The 21020-nt window shown below is 39.2% G+C and overlaps 1 protein-coding gene across 1 annotated transcript in view; it reads left to right on the top strand.

Annotated features, from left to right (window-relative positions):
• Window positions 1–18972, top strand: part of LOC113124708 (NMDA receptor synaptonuclear signaling and neuronal migration factor) — a 32473-nt gene extending 13501 nt beyond the window's left edge. The window contains 10 exon segments of the mRNA XM_074933690.1: window positions 6157–6209; window positions 8116–8205; window positions 10834–10961; window positions 11335–11418; window positions 11603–11636; window positions 12443–12513; window positions 12715–12794; window positions 13464–13566; window positions 17566–17641; window positions 18140–18972. Of these exon segments, the coding sequence (XP_074789791.1) occupies window positions 6157–6209; window positions 8116–8205; window positions 10834–10961; window positions 11335–11418; window positions 11603–11636; window positions 12443–12513; window positions 12715–12794; window positions 13464–13566; window positions 17566–17641; window positions 18140–18237 (817 nt within the window). The 3' untranslated portion in view covers window positions 18238–18972.
• The last annotated feature ends 2048 nt before the right edge of the window (window positions 18973–21020 follow it).

Raw genomic sequence — 21020 nt, 5'->3', positions numbered from 1 at the left:
CCTGTTTGGATTATTTATTAATAATAACCTTTTTTTTTTTCTTTTTTTTTTTAAATTATGTTTTTCATGAATATTTTTCTGACACAGTCCATGTAATCCAATGCAGCAGAGTAAGTCTGCCAAGATCAAGTGAGAAAAACGTCTGTCTGTGTGTTGGCTGACCTAAACCCTGTCAGCTCACATGCACCCAGCAGCTCTAGCAGTTTGGCACATGCCCTCTTTTAGGACACAGAGAGAAACGGAACAAAAAAACAAAAAAAAAAAGTTTGACCATTTAAAATTTTTGTGGCAGTAAAATGATGCTCCGCGTTCGTCACTAATTATCTGCTGTGGAACCGACTGTGGCCACTGGCTCTACAAAGCTTTGTTAGGAACAAGTATTTATAGCACCAACATGTGTCAAAGTGCCCTCTGGTAAAATAGCTGGAGTTTAAAAAGAAGCCAATTATCAGTCGGTTTTCAGCTGTCCTTTCAAAGAGTAAGTGAGCATCCTCACACAGAACCTCTGTTCTCCAACTCCTCTCAAGTGATTCCTGACAAGAAGTGGCTGGAACAATCACATATAATAAATGCTAACACTGTTAACACTGAGTGTCATATGCCTAAACCAAGCCGTTACATTTCATACTGCACGCCCCCTGTCCTAAATCGCACCTTGTCTAACTAAACTGAACTAACCCAAGCTGCCGTTACACACTGATATTTGTCAGGTTGACTGTGTGGGCCAAGCTAACCTCTGGCTGCTAGCTCCAAGTTAAAGTTTGGGGTTTATTAAAATTTCTTAAGTCATAGGTTTTGTGATATTGTCTATTTTTCCTATTTGTCACAAAAAGACCAAAACCAAGTACATTGGTATACAAGAATAAAACCAAGTATTCTCTGTCCACCCACACTGTTACATTGGATGACCTATTCCTTCATTACAATAAGCATAACTACTGTAGTTTAGTCTGAGTCAAACCCATACACACCAAATGTGTATTTATCCATAGCTGAAAACTGTCTCTAACAAAGCCCCATATACTGTTGTATGAATAATGTTCCATAAAAACTACTAAGCCCTGTTGTTGTTGCTTATTTTCATCTGCAGCAGGAATTTGTTTCACCTGTTTTAAAACTCAAACTCATATTTGAGAAAAGATTTTGTGCCGTTGCTTAGTAATGTGAAGACGGGGCGTAGTACTGTACTTTAGACTGGGCAGGGAAGGTTTTGAGAGCTGGACTAATGTGTTGATTTTGGTCTTTTCATGATTTTTGTTCCAACTAAGAAAAATATAAAATATAATTAAGGGGACGTGTTTTGGAGGAATTTTACTCACTACTCTCTTCTACTTACCCAGAGTCAGTGTACAGACAGCAGAGTATTGTTAAACACACAAACCATCATGCTAAATTATGATTAGAGATGCTCTGTCTCTAGCTCTGTCTCTGGTGTGTGGGCAAATGTTAATTGCCAGTGTTAAATCAACACTAAAAGTGTTTTTATGTGAACAGCGAACACACAAACACTTTTAGTGTTAAATTAACACTCTCAGAGTTGATTTAACACTGGCAATTTTTGCTGTACAGGATTCCAGGCTTTCCTGATAAATGACAATTGTTGTTGCAGTCTGTTGAACACATAACTAAACATTGGAAGTGATGCATTTCACACCATGTTTGCACCTTGACACATAAAAGTCCAGCGTCCGCCCAGCAGCATCACCTTCTGCTACCAGGAACATTTTACAAGTTTCACAGTGGCTGATTTACTGAATGGCAGGCTTCCGCATCAACTTTGCTGTGGGCCGCTTGATATTGGATTAAAGTTTAACCATTGAAAATGTAATGAAAACTTGACACTAGGCTGAGAATCAGAAGCATTAAATCCTCAGATGTGGGAGACTGTGCACTTTCTTTTTTTTTTTTTTTTTTAACATGAGTCTATAGAACTTAAGAAGCTGAATTCAGCAAGTACAAACTCCAAACTAAAACTACCTTTAAAATGGCACATGAGGATATAAAACAAACATCCATGACTGATTCTGGGAAAGTATGAAGAATTACAAAATTCCACAAAAGTGGACTATCACTTTAAGAATTTCATCTCAAGTGGAATAACTGAAAAGTCACAAGATGAGTGTTACACAATGGGAAGACGGTGTTACACAAAAAAAAAAAGAACTGAGCTGGTGGTGCGATTTTGACTTTTTGGTCCTTATATTCAAAGCTAGCTGCTGCCTACCCACAACAGCCTCCCCTTCATAGCCAAATAAACCCTGCAGCTGAAAACTCTGGCATCAGCCTCCCTGCACCGTCCTACCCCTCATCACGAAAGCCTTCTACCTCTCTTATCCCTTTAACACTGTGCCACATCCTAGCAGGGCTTTCCGTGGATTTGTGCAGAGAAAAAGGAGAGAGAGAGAGCAGGATTCGGCAGAAGTCATCCAGAGGTATGAAGCATTCCCCTGCCAGGTTGTGCTTTGCTTGAGTGCTCTTCGCGCTCGTTTCTGGCTGCAGCTCCACTACTGCGTATTTACAGCCGTGTCAAATCTGACTAAGCAAAAGGGTCAGAATGTGGCCCTTTGAAGACGTGAGGGCGTCAGCAGTTTTCAAAAGGACGGAAAAGGATCTGCTTATTGTATGCCCTGCTACAGTGCCCCAGTTTCTAGGCCAGATTTTTACTGCCACAGCAAATCTGATTTTTCTTATAGACAAAACTGTGAAAAGATCAAAACTGCATGGATGGTTAAAAAAAAAAACAACTTAAAGCTAAATTGTATTGGATGATATGATGCAGCCAAACTATCTAATCTAACAGCTTTGTAAAAAGTTTTGAAAGTTAAGTCACAGCTTAGATTATGATCCTGATTAACCTCTCACCCCTCCTCATACATGCAGATTTGGGGGAAAAAAAAAAAAAAACACTTTGAAAACCATTGCAAACATGGAGTGAGATTTTGTAACACTTGGAGGAGTAATGGCATCAGTAACAAGTTCAGAAACTGTCCCACTCAGGCCCAGATGCTGTCTCACTTGGGCAGATGGTGAATGTGACACCAAGCAGTACATCTCAATTCCTTTGACATCTCAGTGACATCCATCTGCGGCGTCAATGTCAATAACGATGTGTACTGTTTCGTCAAAATGAGTGATTTGAACATTTAGAGGAAAAAAAAAATTTATAGGAGAACAAACTTTTAGGAGCCTCCCTGCACTAAAATCCACAGGAAAAACATTTTAAAGTTTTTGACTACTGGAAATAGATCAAACAGGAAATCCTGTATTACTGGCCATTTCAGTCTGGATAGATGGGGGGGAAAAAAAAAAAAAAAAAAGACAGGAACATGGATGGAACACATTTTAGATACAAGTCGCATTGACGACAGAAGATGAGTCTCTCCCCACACAGATAAGACCCCTGCTGTGTTTGTATTGGTGGACTGCATGTTCTCAGTTTTACACACTGTAAATCCAGTATAATAATGAAGACAATTTTAACTCCAGTTATAAACAACTGCAAAGAAAAAGTAAAAGAGCCATTTCAGCATTTCAGCTCTTAATCACCCCAAGTATCTCAGAGTGGTTTTATAATTACAATAAACACATCTTCCCTCTCCTCTTATCTGAAATGCTCACTTTCCTTTTTTTGTTTTTTTTTTTTTTTTTAAGTCGAGTAACACTCTCTCTACACAATCACACCATCTGTTTATTTGAATTTTCTAAGGTCTGAGCTTCTCTGTCTCATCGGCAGTAGTGATAAGTAGTGTAAGTGAGTAAAGTACATTTAGTCAAGTACCATTTTGAGGTGTTTTTATACTTGAGTATTTGCAATTGTGATGCCATTACTGGAGAACTTGTAATTGAGTGGACTTGTTCTGCTGATCAGACATTTAAGCTATTGCTGCCCATGCAGTTCCTCTTATCCCCCCCCCCCTCCCCTGAATTTAAATGCATCACTCAATGCCACTAAATCACTCAACGTTTACCAGGAAAGAGATACTCTCTTCTATCTGTACTGTTCCAAAAACTGAAGCAGGAAGAGGGAGGACCTGTCAGATTTTGTCTTTGAAAGTGGATGTGGACGTTGTTTCTGTCCCATTTCTTCTCTTTCTTTCTAAATCTTGTCTCCACCCTTCTCCAGGGCATTCAGGGTGAAGTTCAGTCTGATGCAGCAGATCAGGGGTTTTAAAATCTCTTTATTAAACTACAAAGTAATTAACACCTACTGGTAATTAGTACCAGTAATGTATTTATCTTTTAGCTATGTTTTTTTAATATGATGTAATTAGTCTTGCTCACAACATTAGCAGTGAATTCATCATTTGTCATGTTGCAAGTTAACTGTTGTTTAAGCCGAGGAGGGAAACCAAGGACAAAGAGACTCCAAAGTCTGTTTTATCTCCTTTTATGTTGCTGTTATTTTTATGTGCTTCTCCACCTCCATAGAAACATGGATATACTTCCCACACGCATACAAACACACACGCAAACCACATGCAGAGATCATTAATCATGAGTGTCGAGTGGCGTCTCTGTGAGCTGAAACTGCCTAGATGCAGCTTGCAGGAGGCAGAAAGATAAAAGGGTGTATATCTGAGGCTTGTGCACAGAACATCACATCAGGATCAGACAGAAAGTCACAGAGAAAAACTCTCCCAACCCAACTTGCTTTGTTGTTATTAAAGAGACTCAACGGATGATAATGCAAAGCTGTTATATTTAATTATAGACTGTAAATATATTCAATCCTTATATAGACAATTATTTGCAGGCTAGCTAATTAGCACATAACAGTGTTTTGTTTTTTTTTTTGGCATATCCTGCCTTTGGACAGTGTGACACAATGGGAATGGATGATTGGATCAAATGTGATGGCAACCACAAGATAGGGCTAGAGAATTAAATAATTGAAATGCTTGTACTTTTTGACTAAAAAAAACTTATTTTCTTACACTGTAAATTACAATATAAGCCTTATATACATTTGGCAGCATACTTTCTGGGGGAACATTACCTGATAAATGAGTTTTTCTACATGAGAACAGCACAAAACTAAAATGCTGTTCTGTCAGGCTATTCTGTCAGGAGTTTTCTGATGACTAAAAAACAGGAAAGATATATTTTTACAGCAGAGCCTCATTAGCCAATGAGATACAGTCATTTAGATTCAATGTTTTTCAGGAATTTAACTGAAGATGAAGAGCTTCTCAGTGCCTGACAACAGGAGTACATTAAAAAGTATAAAAAGCATATGAAATATATAAATTGTGAAGTGATTTATATACAGTCCAATATGACCATATATGTTTGGAACGCCAGAAAAATGTTTGAAGCCACAGCCTTGTGATGGACTGGCGACCTGTGCAGAACGTACTTCATCTTTTGCCAAATGTCAGCTCAGATTAGCTGAAGCCTCCCTACAATCCTCTACAGGGTAAACAGTGTAGCTTATGGACGGATGGCCGAACATTTGAAGGCTTTTAGAAAGAGTCACAAAGTGTCTAGCAGAGAGAAGAAGTGGATTTCTGAATTGCATCACATTTCGGCTCAGTATATCTTATCCATCTCAAATGTTATGACATTAGACCCTGATATCTAATATATCGATGCTAGACTCAAACATAAATACTAAATAAATAAATTAAACATGAAATGTCTTGGCCAAACTGAATACAGGTGCCATCAACAAAGCGACCACTCGTCTGTCTAGAAAAGGTAAAGAAACACACAGATACGGACCCGTTTGGCACGAGAAACTCCCTGTGAGGGTCTAATTTTGCTGCGGATGTGCGTGTCCTTCGAAAGCCAATAGATAATACTGGGGTTTCCCTCTAGCTATTGTTGCACTGAGGAGGCTTCTGCATCTTAAAAAGCCATTGAAAAGAAGTATTTTTGCAATGCGGTGCATTACACCCACATCGTTCCACTATTTTCCACTCACACTGACAAGGAAATGTGTGTATTTACCTATAATTGCCTCATTTAGTCTTTTCATAAATAGATAGTATACTAATAGATAGTGGAGATAAGAGCTTGACACTAAACTCTTCTTTTTTATGTCTTGCCTTGTTTCGCTATTTCCTGCCCACCCTTCCCTCTTCCCCCTTTCTCTTCTTCATGTTTTGGTGCTTCCTCCGTCACCCCTCCTCCGCTGCTTTTATTTTCTACCCACAGGAACTTCCGGAAGCATCTTCGAATGGTGGGCAGCAGAAGGATTAAAGCACAGAGTGAGTCAGTTATACGTGTGTGTGTGTGTGTGTGTGTGTGTGTGAGAGAGAGAGACATGTTTGCTCAAATTGATTGTGATGTTCACCCCGCCATCATTTTTTTCTGTTTTCTAGTGTGTGTGTGTTTGCATATGTGTTGCACCAAGCTGTGTTGCTTTGCTGGGATTTTGTAATGAGCTGTTGCATTTCCTTATATGTTTATCAGTGTGTGTTTGGTAAACCAGCAATATGAGTCCGTGCATGTGTGTGTGTGTGAGTACATAAGCCGTGGGTGCATTTTTCTGTTGCATTGTTTTTTTTTTGTTTTCCTTGATTAATTGTAAAGTTCAGAGACAAAGGCACTAAGGTCTATATATTTTTAAAAACACAAATTGCACAGTGATGATTGGTAATGACGGAAGGTTTTAAGTCCCACTGCAAATCTAAGATATTTATTTTAGGATTACATGTGCATTCATTAGCATTAGTCAGTGGAATTATGATATACGGCTTGGTTTGTAATCCACTTGTTCATCTAATGACCTAATGAATAAAACCTCAGATTATATTTTTCTTTGTGTTCAGATTAGTTAGATGTCCAGTGCCTTTAAAAACACCATTCATTTTCTTGTTTCCACACTTGTGACTCACAGCAATACAAATGGAAAAGTTATGTTCTTTTTAACGGAAATATGGGAAATTAGTTTGCAAGTACTTGACCTTTGGTAATAAAAAAAACATGGTTTGGGAAGTTTTTATTGAAGCCATTGCTCTCTGGACCAGCACTAAAAAGTCCAAATTGAAATGTGCGTAAAAGTGGCTTATGATTATGTCATGACCATTATCACATATTTCAATTTTTTTCTTTTTTTTGGACAGTAGAGGTTTTTAAGGTAATAGCAAAAGTGGATTTTGTTTTTAATACAGAATGCCTGAACCCAGTTAAAACCCAAATGTAGACCCAACTCCTCAAATTTTGAACTTTAGTACTTTTTTTTTTTTTTGCACTAAAATCCAAAATATTGCTGCTGCTGACAGGAACGTTGACTCGCTCCACACACAGCTCAGACTTTCCCCCGCGGTAAAGAGGAGCTTGTTCTCCTGAAGTTAATTCCATCTTCAAATCATTTCTTTTCCCATAGCTTTGGGTGAACTGACAATTCCCTTCATGGTTGCAGAACTCGGTAGCAAGACTGCAGTGTTTCACATTGTCAGTTATGTCAAATAGAAGAAATTATGCATAAAATGAAACTGGGTCCAATAAAAGCCTGAGGGGATTCAACCACATTAGACCTCTATCACTTTGGTTCTGATTGAACACAATAAATCAAACCTCTTTTAATATCACACAGTATTTGTAATGCTGAGATGGGCCAAACTGTTTTTGACATGTAAAGTTATCTCTAAAAGAAAACAAGCAGTGATGTCGTTCACACGTATGTGATGTCTAAAAATGTTTGGCTATAAATGAAAAGAACTTGAAAAGATTAGAAGAATTTAGTGGAGCCTAGAAAGTACAAAGGCCAAAAAAATATGGTGTCTTGAGGGACAATTTTAAGTGTGTCAAACACTTTCAAGTATTCTAAAAATACTCGCAGAGCGCAGTGATTACTGTTGAAAGCAGAACTGATTTTATCAACAAGTCATAACTCAGTAAATCTCTAAAACAAGAACAGTCTTTTACAGCCTGTACAGATGATTATAGAGACAGCAATGAGCTGTACGATGCTTTATAAACTAAAGATATATTCTGTGTGTGTTTGCTGGATACTTTGTTTGTGCAGAGGAGGGAAGGTACTGTATGTACCTTATGTCTGTGCACTTGTAGCTGCGTCCGCCTTTGTGTTTCAGGTGGAAACAGTCAGTTTGTGGGCTTGTTAGTGAGTGCACAAGTGTGTGTGTGACTATCTCTCCCCGCCTGCACTAGCATTCGCTGAGCGTAGATCGAAGAGTTTCAGCCGTTCCTGGAGTGACCCCACCCCTGTCAAGACTGACTCTGCTCATGAATCCAGAGACAGTGAGTTAACACAGACTCGCGCAAGTGCATGTATATATACACACAGACAGACACACACAGACACACACACAGACACACACACAGACACACACACACAGACACACACACAGACACACACACACAGACACACACACAGACACACACACAGACACACACACAGACACACACAGACACAGTTTCAGCAGGTGCAAGGTGTGAATAAAGGCTTTGACTCTGAAGTAATCAAATCATATTTGCAAATATACTGTAGGTATATGTCCAATAATATCTATTTAAGCGTAGCAAAATTTGGGGCAAGATTTTGGGGAATGAGGAGCATGGGCAGAATATGTTCTGAGAGCAGGGACAGTCAGTAATGCAAGGGAATTTTGATTTATTTATTTATTTTGGCTTGGTAACTATTGTCAGGTTGTATTCCTAACATGCACATTAAAGCTGAGACAAGTGAAAACTGCACTTTTAGGACCCCACTCTTTTTTAAATAATATCACACTACATCTCTGAGCAGGTCGTCTTTCACTGATGTTAACTAGTAGATTCAAACATGCCCTTTTACAGATGTTCATCAAAAACTATTAGCGTTGTTCTCAGTCTGCCAAAACAGCTGCCTTGAGAACATGTGTGTACTCCATGTGTCCCTTTGTGCCCTCACATCCTGACTGACAGATTGATTACAGCTTGAGTTTTCTTTTGTTCTCGCTCACCACTTCTTTCATTAATTCGTTTCCACACCGGCATGGCTCATACGGAGATGAAAGCCACTTAGCATTTGTCAGCTATGAAAAAAGGCCCTTGTAATCAGCACTTTGATATACAAGTGTGAGCCCACTACTAGTTACTAATTCAGTTGTTAGAATTATGATAAAATATTACTTTATTCCCTAGTTAATATTTTCGGTTGAGATTTAGTTACTTGAAAGTCAAAGCCACTTTCCACACTGCACATAATTGTGTCTGCAACCTATACAGGCAAATCCCAGATTAAAAAGAACACTTCAATCGAGACTCTCGACCTCTCTGATGCATGGAAGTGACATTTCGTCATTACAGTTTTACAGCTGAGTTCCTGGCTTTGACAGATCCAAGGCAGCTATGCACAGAAACACATTCTGCGGACACTTGCACACAAAAAAAAAAAACAAAAAAAAAAAACGGTCACACGTACAAACTGACTGTCTCTGCTGTTGACTCTGACCTTGTCCGTCTGTCTCCCTCTGACCATGGGTCTTTTCTTCAGCTTTGTGATGCTCTCTCTGTGAGTATGTCTTCCAAAATGGAGTGTGTGTGTGTGTGTGTGTGTGTGTGTGTGTGTGTGCGCCCCAGTCCTAAAGTGTCAGCTGATACAAATATTAATGCGAGGACCAGGTGCAAGGTGTGTGTCAGTGTTTCTAAAAGAGTCAGAATACGTGAACGAACACACACTGGTCGCATGTGCTGTTGGTCTGTGTTGCCATCTGAGTGTGAGTGTCTGTGGTTTTATGTTATTTCTCCACCTCCATCTTCAGTGTTTCAATGTATCAGTGTGTGATGAAAGATAAATGAACTGTTGATGACAGACTAGTGATGTGGTTGATGCCTCATTCTACCCCTTTTCCTGGAGGAAAGGTACCCTTGTCTGGAGGGGTGACATTAATTGTCAATCCTGCCTGTCATTTTCCATTCTCTCTCTACTCTTCATCATCATCATCGCTCCTCCTCAAATTGCTCTTTCTCCCTGGGTACAAACAGGTTGTCTGTTAGACTGTTTACAGAGCCTATTAACAAATTCTTAGCAATTCTGTGACTTACAGCGATATGTTAACCATGTTTAATAGACCTTTCACTAAATATGTGAAACACTGTGCAACAGCTTATGATTATTGATCTGGTGCAGCCCCTGTATGATATAAATACAGCGGGATAAGCTGCTCTTTCCTCTCTGCATCCACACAGTAGTGATGATGTATTCTCTCCCTATGCTAAACTATAGCAGCACTATTGGTTCATAAGGACAAATGAGGCTGATGTTCATAAATCCTCCTCTAGTTGTGAAATAATTCAGCAGTGTATTACCATCGACAAGCAGCCACGAGCCTTTTCAACTATTGAAAATTAATTTCCAAGGGCAAAGTGAATGATTTATGTTAGTGGACTCAACTAATTATGAATGTCCACAGTGCTGACACATCCAGTGATGACTTGCTAATATTACAATATCAATAAATGCCTCTATTCTATGTCTAATCCATATTTATATACAGGCCCAGCATTGAATAACATGTTAATATTTTGAGTGAAGTAACAACTTTAACCCAGTAGTTAACAGGTTTTCATGATTCTCCTTCTTTACTCCAGAAACCCTGCTGCCACACTCACCATCAGCCGTTCCTTTTTCTGCCAGCTGTCTCTGCTTTTTCCTGTTCCATCCATCATTTTCTTACACCATCACCATTATAAACTGCTCCATCCGCCCACCCCTCCCTTCACTGCGCTCAACTTTCTCCACTTCTTGGACGTGTCCTTCCTTTACTGGCAGATATTCTCTTAATGTGTCACCTTTCCTGCCACCCACCCTGCTCCCAACACTTTTGCTATACACCCTATTACCTCAAGTATTTGTTCTCGACGGTGTGCTACGTTTTCTCCTAGGCGGAGACCTGCAGGCGTCCTGCACTCTGGATGAAGGGGGCCTTGATGACACTATAGACTGGGAGGAAGAGAGAGAGATGGAGAGGCTGGCCTGTGAGGGAGATGACTTTATACCTCCCAAAATCATGGTAGGACTTCAGGAGTGTAACGATCTGCAGGATTATTTGGTCAAACGCAAACATCTACAGTACTTCAACTGTTGATTTATGTTTTGTGTGTTCTCACTGAATTAATGGGACAATAGGAAACAGGAATGAGCAGGAACCTTGCAATATAAAACAAAATCATCACTTTGTATATCACCATGCAACATGATATTCAGGTGCACTGTTTGAAGTCTTAGGTGCTCTGTATAATAGCAGTGTGCATAATATACAGAGTTATTCATTCCCCTCCAGGCACTTTCCTTTTTTTCCCCTCCCTACTACCCACTCTTTCCTCTTCCTCACATCCCACTTAAAAATGTTTCCTCTCCCTCTTCTCTTTCCCCTTCACCTTTAGCTGATATCTTCTAAGGTACCCAAGGCAGAGTACGTTCCCACTATAATCCGCAGGGACGACCCCTCCATCATCCCCATTCTTTATGTGAGTCTAACATACTGAAACATAGACATGCTACACACTTGGACACTGTGCCAAGCAGACTGGCTGTCTATACAATTATCTGGTAATGACATGTTCTCACAGTCTTCCAACTGTGCCTCCTTTATTTCAGTATAAATTATTAAGCATTTAACTGTGTCTTATCTTGATCTCTTTTTGTACACAGGACCATGAACACGCCACTTTTGATGACATTCTGGGTCAGTAAATATTCCTTTTTTTTTAATAAAAACTGTATTAATTCAAATTCTCACTCAAGAAGTCATACAAAAATGACAATGTGAAATATAAAATGTAACCCTAGTTGATGAAAGCTATAGACAACTATGTTCACAAAACATCCAGAGCATAGGAGAGATTTAATCAGTTTCTTCTGAAGAGAAAAAGAAAATCTGTCACTTCTGCTTCACTACTGCACAGCAGTTTGTCTGAACTCTGACTCATACTGTGAGAGTTAAAAAGGTCAGGACAGTAACCTAAAGATGCTAAACTTTGACACAATCAAATCTCTAACTGTGTAGTTTCCTTCTGGGGAAATTGAACCAGATAAAATGTTGAAAATTTATTTCAGTGTTATATTGAAAATTGAATGAATGAATGAATGACTTCTGAAAATGATCCTGCATTGCTCACAACAGAAGCACTTACAGTAAATGATCCTATGAGTTCCCCACATAATGAACTCTGCATGGAGTGAAGTTCACACAGAGTAATTGCCAGGAAGTCAATGAATAATTTATACGTATGGATTTCAGGTTTCTATTTTACTGCTTTCCATTGACCTGTTTTATTTTACAGTTTGTTTTTTCCAACTGCCTCAGGTGCACATTGTTGAATTGATTTCAACAAAAAAAATTTAGTGTCTAATGTCTATTATTATTATTATTATTACAACTGAAATCCACTCGAGAGTTCTATTCACTGTTCACATTTTTCTCTCTCTTGTTTGTCTCTTCATATTAATTTCTCTTTTCCTCTCATTCCCATCAATCTAAACCTCTAACAGAGGAAATAGACAAGAAGCTCACAGCTTACAGGAGAGGAAGCAAGTTCTGGAGGATGCTCATCTTTTGTCAGGTGAGAAACAAGGACATTACATTCCTTGTAGAACAGTTTTATTTGGGGTCATGGGTTTTCATACACTGCATATGAGATTCCCTGAGTAATCAGCTAGACTGTGCTAAATTACTCCTTTGGGATCTAAGCACTTAATTAGGAGGAGGTAAATTAACAGATGTGATGGGAGTAATGTGTGTTATTTTTGTATATGCTTCATAGGGAGGCCCTGGTCATCTGTATTTACTGAAGAATAAAGTGGCAACATTCGCTAAGGTGGAAAAGGAGGAGGACATGAGCCAGTGAGTCACTGTCGGACGTGTGGGCCCATCTCAGTTTTCTTAATGCCTTAGCTGGATTTTCATTAAGCCTTTAATAATCAAGAGTATGGGCTCAAACTAAAACGCTTCATGTAACAACTTCACACGAAATCAACTGGTTCATTCCCAGAGAAATCTTTATTTCATTTCAAGTGGTCAGGTTAAGCATTTCCATAATGTATTCGAAGAAGCACAGATGCTGGAACAAATATACAAGTGCTCTTCGCTCTAATTTCAGAATATTAATACTCTTTCTGCAAATGCTATCCTGCTTGATTCAATCAAAGATGTTCCACTGGGACCAGGCAGCACTCTGCCATTTATTAGCACTATCTACTGCTGCTTTTAAGGAATGCATCTCTCCCAGGGGGACCATCTTTGAAGAGGTGATGTTTACTTGTTTCAGGAATATAAACACAAGTCTCGCTTTCTATTCCATAACTCTCGTAGCAGGGTATTAAACAGATGCTTGAATTGCAGCAGTTTCCCCAACATGGAAAAAGTGCTTGATGTTACATTTTGTGTTGTGTGTTAGAGCTGCTTCTTTTCGACTGTTTGTTGCACTGCATGTGAACAGGGCAGGATCATGTTATTTTGCTGTTGTCTACCTAATTACATCAAAACTGCCTTAATGCCTTTGTCTTTTTCCAGATTCTGGAGGAGGCTCAGTCGCTTCATGAGTAAAGTTAACCCAGAACCCAACCTCATCCACATAATGGGATGCTATGTCCTGGGCAACCCCAATGGAGAGAAGGTAAGGAGACACCAATGCAGTTAGCTAACTCACTAAATTCCTAAATTTCATAGTAAAATCAAATGATTTTATTTGGAATCGTTGCAATTGAGGGAACAGAGCCAAAAATATTGTAGCTTAATAGATTTATTTAGATCTATTTTAAGCCTTCTCTTTCAGATTAAACACTGCTCTGGTTTGGTTTGCAAACAGTTACAGAAGCTGATGGTACAAATATGTTTAAATTCATTTCCCACATTTCAATAACTATCTTTGAATAAAATGATGAGAAAGCCTAAGAACAAAATGCCAGGGGGTGCCTCAATATTCTTGGCTTGCCGGCATGTTAGCCAATCGCTCACCAGCTCTGCAACATTCCCCTTAAATCAGGGTGTCAACAGTGCTGTCACCCAAACAGTCACGGAGTAGGGTGGATTATTTCACTGACTCAGATGGGTGGTGTGTTCTTACTACATCAGCTACTGTACATAATCAGCCTAGAACATGTGACAACACAAAACAAGTTGAACTTATAACTAGTACAACATAAACAACTATTTTAGTGATCAATGAGTAAAAAAAAAAAAAAAACTGTCACCTTAGTCGTTTCACAGCACAAAGTGAAGAGAAGAAACAATTAGTTTGAGTGGTGATATACCCTCTGTCCCCCTCTCTCTTCCTCCACCTCTAGGGATGGGAATTGATACCATTATCGATTCTGCTTATTGGTTCGATTCTTTATTGATTCCTTATCAGTTTTCTGTGTTAAAAAAAAAAAACACTAGACGTACACAGGTTTTACAGTTCTTTTAAAGTGTATTTTTAGTAGCACTGCTGTCATATTTAGAGCTGCACTAAATACTTGAGGAAATCGATGAATTCGATTCATTACCATCACTTGCGTTATCAGACCTCCTACGCCTAGAGATCATTTTTCCACACGGACCATAATCACTGTCGCACAGCGCATTTCAGTATCAAAAGTTGCCGTTTTGAGGTCATGACAGACATGTAATTGCTAGAAAAACAAATTGGCATCAATAATAGGAACTGATGCACAAGGAGGCATAGGATTCTGAGTGATCAGAAAATTTAAAACTAGTTCTAAACTGGGACCGGGTCTTGATTCCCATCCTATCCACCTCTGACTATTATCTCATTCTGTCTAATATTAGTGGATACCGCAGTGCAGGAATGCACATATTGAATAATGCAACACCTCTCCCTACCTGACATGAACAAATAACAAAACATACAATACAAACTAACCAAAACACGTGCTGAAACAAACTGGCACACACACACACTAATGTGTGCACACATGGACACACACCAGAGCCAGCAGTGTTTGCCTGACCCAGCTGTGTGTCTCAGTCACGTCTGCCAAAATGCTTTGTTATATAAAGTGGATCTCTCTGGAGTTGATGGACAGTCTGGCAGTCTGCAGAACAGACTGTGCATCAGTGATATCTCCACGCCTACAGACAAACAAAAACACATGCAGTTGTTTCAGAATAACCTCCATCCAAAACAACAACTGGTGTGTTCCTCGTTTTTCAAGGGTTTGGCTTAGTGCTCAGATTTCAGAGTGAGATTTTCACACACATTTACTGTCGTGTTTACAACTGCACAGCAAAAACGTCACACTTTAATGTTTCAGATCAAACAAATTTAAATATTAGTCAAAGATAACACAAGTAAACACATCATGCAGTTTAAATGAAGGTTTTTATTATTAAGGGAAAACAAAATCCAAAACTACATGGCCCTGTGTGAAAAAGTGTTTAAAACATAACTTAACTGTGGTTTATCACACCTGAGTTCAATTCCTCTAGCCACACCCAGGCCTGATTACTGCCACACCTGTTCACAATCACGAAATCACTTAAATAGGACCTGCCTGACAAAGTGAAGTAGACCAAAAGATCCTCAGAAGCTAGACATCATGCGGAGATCCAAAGAAATTCATAAACAAATGAGAAAGAAAGTAATTGAGCTCCAAATGCTTTTCATTGTGGACAACTACAAACCTGCTGGCAAATATGTGGTCACATTGTTTTATGTAGTTTTTTTTAAAAACCATATCGTATAATCTCCACCAAAGAAATAAACAGAACATCATCCACATCACATTTCACTGCCACCCTGGATCTGTTTGCCAGGGTATTAAATGGAGTCAGCTTGATTCCTCTGTACTGTATGTTCCTATGGCAGTGTGCAGTTGTGTTTAGCCACCCTGAAAGAGCATATTTTAGCTTCTAAATATTGAGATGAGCCTGCAGCCAAACTAGAGTGGGTTTACTTCAATAGAGGGGTAAATTAAACCACCCCCTCTCTGTTTGCAAAGTAAAATCATGAGTGATGCATGATTAATAAAATCATTCAGCAAATATCAAAGGGACCTTGCTTGTTAAGCACAATAAACGCTATTTTTGTAATGTTAATTCTCTCTCTTGGATAAAATAGCCATTTTTATTGTGATGTATGTGCTGTGCTGTCATCACATTTAATAACTAAGACGAACATAGTGTAAGGTGTCACTGAACGTAACAGAATATATAATATATATAAATATATATATAGAGAGAGAGTTTAAAGCAGTATGGCCAATGTACAGTAGGTGTAAAATGTTGGTGATTTCTTATGATTTTAAAAAGAAAACTTAAAATCACCATGGGAAATGTGGACTAAAGACTGCACCTAAGAATGCAGTACTTAATTTAAAAGTTGTCATTATGAAACACAGCCCAGAGCATTGTGGAATGGAAATGAAGCGTGGGGAAGAGGCACAGCAGGTGAGCAGGTCAGAAAGGCAGTCTGACCCAGTTTTCATCACCAGACTTGTTTTTCTCAGCATAAATTCTGCAACAACAGCCACTGAGTGCTTGCGAGAAGTCATCCAGGACAGAAAGAAAATTACCCAACATTCAACATCATTTGAGATTTATAGTCTGCCTGCACTACTGACAAACTCTGCTGCCTGCATCTCCTCAACCCTTCTCACATCCATATCTGGCATCAAGCAATTTTCTTTTATCTTTTTCAAAGGACTGCAAATACAAGGAGCGAAAGCTGCTTTTTCTTCAGCACCTCCAATTTAACATCTTAAAGTGATGAGACAAAAGGTGCATTTGGCCTTTGATTTCACTGATGGGGGGTATTGAGATCCCTCATGACCTCATTCATGAAAAAAAAAAAAAAAAAAAAAAAAAAAATCAGTGAGCTTCAATTTTTAATGTGCACTTCACAAGAAACCATAGAAGATAAGTCTAAAAAACAACATTATTGTACTGTCATTATGTCATGAGGGATGCAACTAATGATTATTTTCACCATTGACTAGCTAATACATTTTTGTCTTTTGATTATTCTAAAAATGTCCATCACTAATTTCCAGACCAGAATGATGTTTTCAGATTGTTTATTTTGCCCAGCCAACAGTCCAACTCCAAAATATTCTTTCATCTTACACAGATCAGCAAAGAGTCTCATTTTACAAGATGGAAGCTGCAAATGTTTGACAATTTTGGTTAATGAATGACTTCATCAAAATTTCTAACTTAGCAATCAAGTATCGTTTAGTCTGACCTTGGCATTGAACGTCTGTGGTATAAGTGAAAACAAACAAACAACAAACGGAAGCTATGAGCTAGAATCTCAAAACCTAATTTACAGATCGGCTCACAAACTTCTCATTTCCTGACCATTATATTCCTAACTGGGGTATTACAACAATAGAGTCTTAGTCTAAACCTTTTACAAAACCGCTGGTTCACAAAATAGTCATGAAGACAAGCACTAAGACTGAATGCTATGCAACTTCTACCATCATCTCATTCCCTATCATCCTTGTTACCTGCACAAGAAGTCTTCTTGGCAGTAATGAGCTGGATTCATTGCCATCCTTGTGTGTGTTTCTAGTCTTGCGCGTTGTGTATGATGATGCAGGCTCCCCTGCTGCGAGCGTATCCAAGTGCAGCAGGATTAACCGCTGTTTGCTTTCTTATCTCGACCCAACAGCTGTTCCAGAAACTGAAGAATCTGATGAGGCCTTATTCTGTCGAGTTTGAGTCCCCACTGGAGCTGTCTGCACAGGGTCGGTTTAAAAAAAAAAAAAACATACAAGCACATGCTAACATGCAGTTCACAGGGGCACGTGCATGTGAAATGCCACAGACACACCCATATGTCCAGCATAAGGTCTAAATTACTCACACGGCCATTCCTTTATTTAAAGTGTATTAACATTTTTAATATTTGGGTCATTTGTGGTTCGCATCTCATTTCAAATATGTTCATCCTGCTCTTAAATACTCACTTGGCTCACAAACACACATGCGCTATGCAACACACACCACATAAGGAGGATGTAGTATTACTTTGCAGTTTCTTTACACCCACTCTTCTCCTTCCTAGCTGCACATGGGAGTAGGGACAAGTAGTGAAAATTACAGCAGTAGTGAAAATTATTTCTGTTGTAGCATGTCTTTGCTTGCTGATCAATGCATGGAAACAAAGAATTCTGCACATGTATTGTTGTGTGTTGTTTTCCAAATGCACGGTTCAAACTGTCTCTTATCATTTACCAATAAAGGCAAAGAGATGATTGAAATGTACTTCGACTTCCGCCTATACCGACTTTGGAAGACGCGCCAGCACTCCAAACTCTTGGACTACGAGGATTTTTTGTGACAAAGAAACCTGGATAACAGATGCGGCAGAGCCCTCCGGTGCCACGAGAAACCTGTTAGAACTGACCCAATGACTGAACTTCGCTCAACTGTAGTACTCGACGCGCCAACACAATACAAAACAGTCAAACCTGCTTTCATCCTGGAGAGGGCCGGGAGAGGAGGAAGACGGATGGCAGGACAAGGGGGCTGAAGACATACAGTACTAAATTACGCTGTGCCTGTGCTCTTCCTCATTTCTAACAAAAAGGGCCGAAACAATACACATATAACGAAAAAAAAAAAAAACCAAGGAAAAAGCAGGACACAGCTGGACTATCAGTCACCAACACTCTCTGCCTCTTGAGTTTGAAAGCAAAAGGAGAATCAAAATACATAAATAATTTTAGTCACCATTCTGTTGCAGAGACGTACTTTTTGAGGCTGAAGTGCCACAGAAAATTCACTGAAAGTCATTGTCATAATGTGGTTCTGTGTGTCGACTGAACCTCTGATAATCTCATACATAAATAATCCATAGGTCTGTGTGTGTGTATATATATCATATGAATATATTAGCATAGCTTTAGTCATGCAAATAATATATGAGAATAATGATGCATCATTTATTTTTGATGTGCATTGTTGTGCAGTTTCATATGGAAATACTTTGGAATAACTCAGGTTTTAGCCATGAAGTAATGATTCTATCATATTCTATCAAGATATTGTAATCTTCATCTCCATCGCTTGGAATGAATGTACTTTCTCTCTAGAAATGTATCTTCAGTTTGAGAACTGAGCTTGTTTTGGTAAAAAAAAAAAAAAAAAGTGCTGATTTTGTGTGTGTGTGTGTGTGTGTGTTCGCCATTGAAAAAACAAAAGAAAACATGCAGATGTGTTGCGTGCATTTCTCCTCCGTCTAAGCAAAGAGAATTACCACCTTCATCCCCACAATTATCTGTCACATACGTGCAAACAGTTTGATTCATGATGTCAAGAGGGATGTAACAGCCATCCAAGTCCTCCTACCCCTGCAGTGTAGGAGTTGCCCCACTGATCCCTCCTGCGCTTTTGCAGAAGGTTCAAGCCACTTAGCCAGACCCTGTCAACAGTGCCGGCTGCTCTCACTATTTGCCAAACACTCTTGGCTTCTCTTAATGGCGGCCAAATCAGCTTCCGCCACCTCTCACTTCACTGGGCTGCAATCCAGTCTGAGGACCAGAGCGCTCTGAATTAAAAGAGATCTTCTAGGAGTTTATGCTGTTAATGGCCATCTGCTGCCCCTGCCAGGTGTCAGCTAGTTAAAAGGCCAGAAATATGTGCTGAGTGTCTGTCTGTGTCTGAGGCCATCGCACTACCTGAAGGACCTGAGCTGTCCTGACCTGACCCTACCATGGGACAGCAATCTGAAAGAATTTGCAAGTGCTCACATGCACACAGAGGAAAAGAAATACACCAGGGCTGGGACTAAAAGAAATGTTGAAAATTCTTTCTAGTCTTTATGTTTTATGCAGGAGTACACATCTACTGAGTGATGTGGATGACCTGCTGAAGACAGAATAACAAAGTGGGATAGAGGCACTTAAAGCACAGAAAATCAGTCTAGTTTTATTTGCAAAAGGTTCAGTATTCTTAACTAAAACTAGATCGTATGAAGCATCATTCAACAAACCTGTAAAAGGTACAAGTGCTCAAACCTGGGCCAAAAGGGCCACACTGAAAGGAAGGACAAAAAGGCAGTCATCGTGAAGAGGCACGATGAATTGTACAAATTGGTATAATTGGCTGTTCAGTCAAAAAGTGAGAGAAGTCGCTGTGTGAAGAATGAAAAAAAAAAAAAAGTGTAAGAAATAGTTATTCAGAGAGCACATTCTTTATACACTCCCTGGATAAAGTGCTATGATTGTGAGATTGTCAGTTTTAAACAGCTATTAAAACACAGCCCCCCCTTTCTCCGATGGTGTGGTGGGGGGAAGAGTTTTCAGGTTACACTGATGAAGATGCGTTTGCCACAATATAAAAAATCAAATGGTAAACTGAGGCCAGAGTATTGAGATTTTCTGTGCTTTTAATTGTTGCCAGTTTCTCTGTCTTTGTTGTAATTACCATTAAAGGAGTGACCTGGTGAAGGGATTATCAGTGGTGTTAATTAGCCAACTAAAAAACAGCATCTTCCATTTACGTTGGTTGCAAACATGGTAATTGTTGTTTTTCCTCTTTTCCTAACCCTGCCACTCACACTCAGCTCACTGCTAGAAAAAAATCACAGCAGTGTATATGGACTGGATTCGTATTTCCTGAGCTTATGAATGGCAGCATTTGCCTAAGTGGTCAGTGTATAAAAGGTTTACAGTTTACAGACGAAATGATTTTAGTTATTTCATAGACTTCAGTCTGGTCGAGTTGTCCCAGCCCTAACACACATATCTGTCAATGGTATACTTTATCATTTTTCTGTGTGTGTGGCTGTGTTAATATTTGGAGCATTACGTGCAGAATTGTTTTGTGTTAAAGTCAACCTATCTCACTGGAGTGCTCTCTGTCTCTCTACCAAGCCAAACTCTGGTTTTTATCTGCTTCTGCCCTCTCTCTGACATTGCAGTGCTTGGCCTACACTTCCACTGGCACAGACAAGTGCTCTCTCAGCCTGAGTCACGCAGTATATGTTTACCACTGCAGACTTAAAATTCAACAGTTACACAACCTGTCATATCACTGAGCCATTTTAATTCCAGCAGAAGCATTAAGCTGCCAAATTCTCAAAGATGTTGCCCTGAACAGCTGCTGGGTTTAAATGATTTT

This window comes from Mastacembelus armatus, chromosome 12 (genome assembly GCF_900324485.2).
Source record: "Mastacembelus armatus chromosome 12, fMasArm1.2, whole genome shotgun sequence".
NCBI classification, from domain to species: domain Eukaryota; kingdom Metazoa; phylum Chordata; class Actinopteri; order Synbranchiformes; family Mastacembelidae; genus Mastacembelus; species Mastacembelus armatus.
Note: the sequence above shows the minus strand (reverse complement) of the source record. Positions and strands in the feature narration are given on the sequence as shown.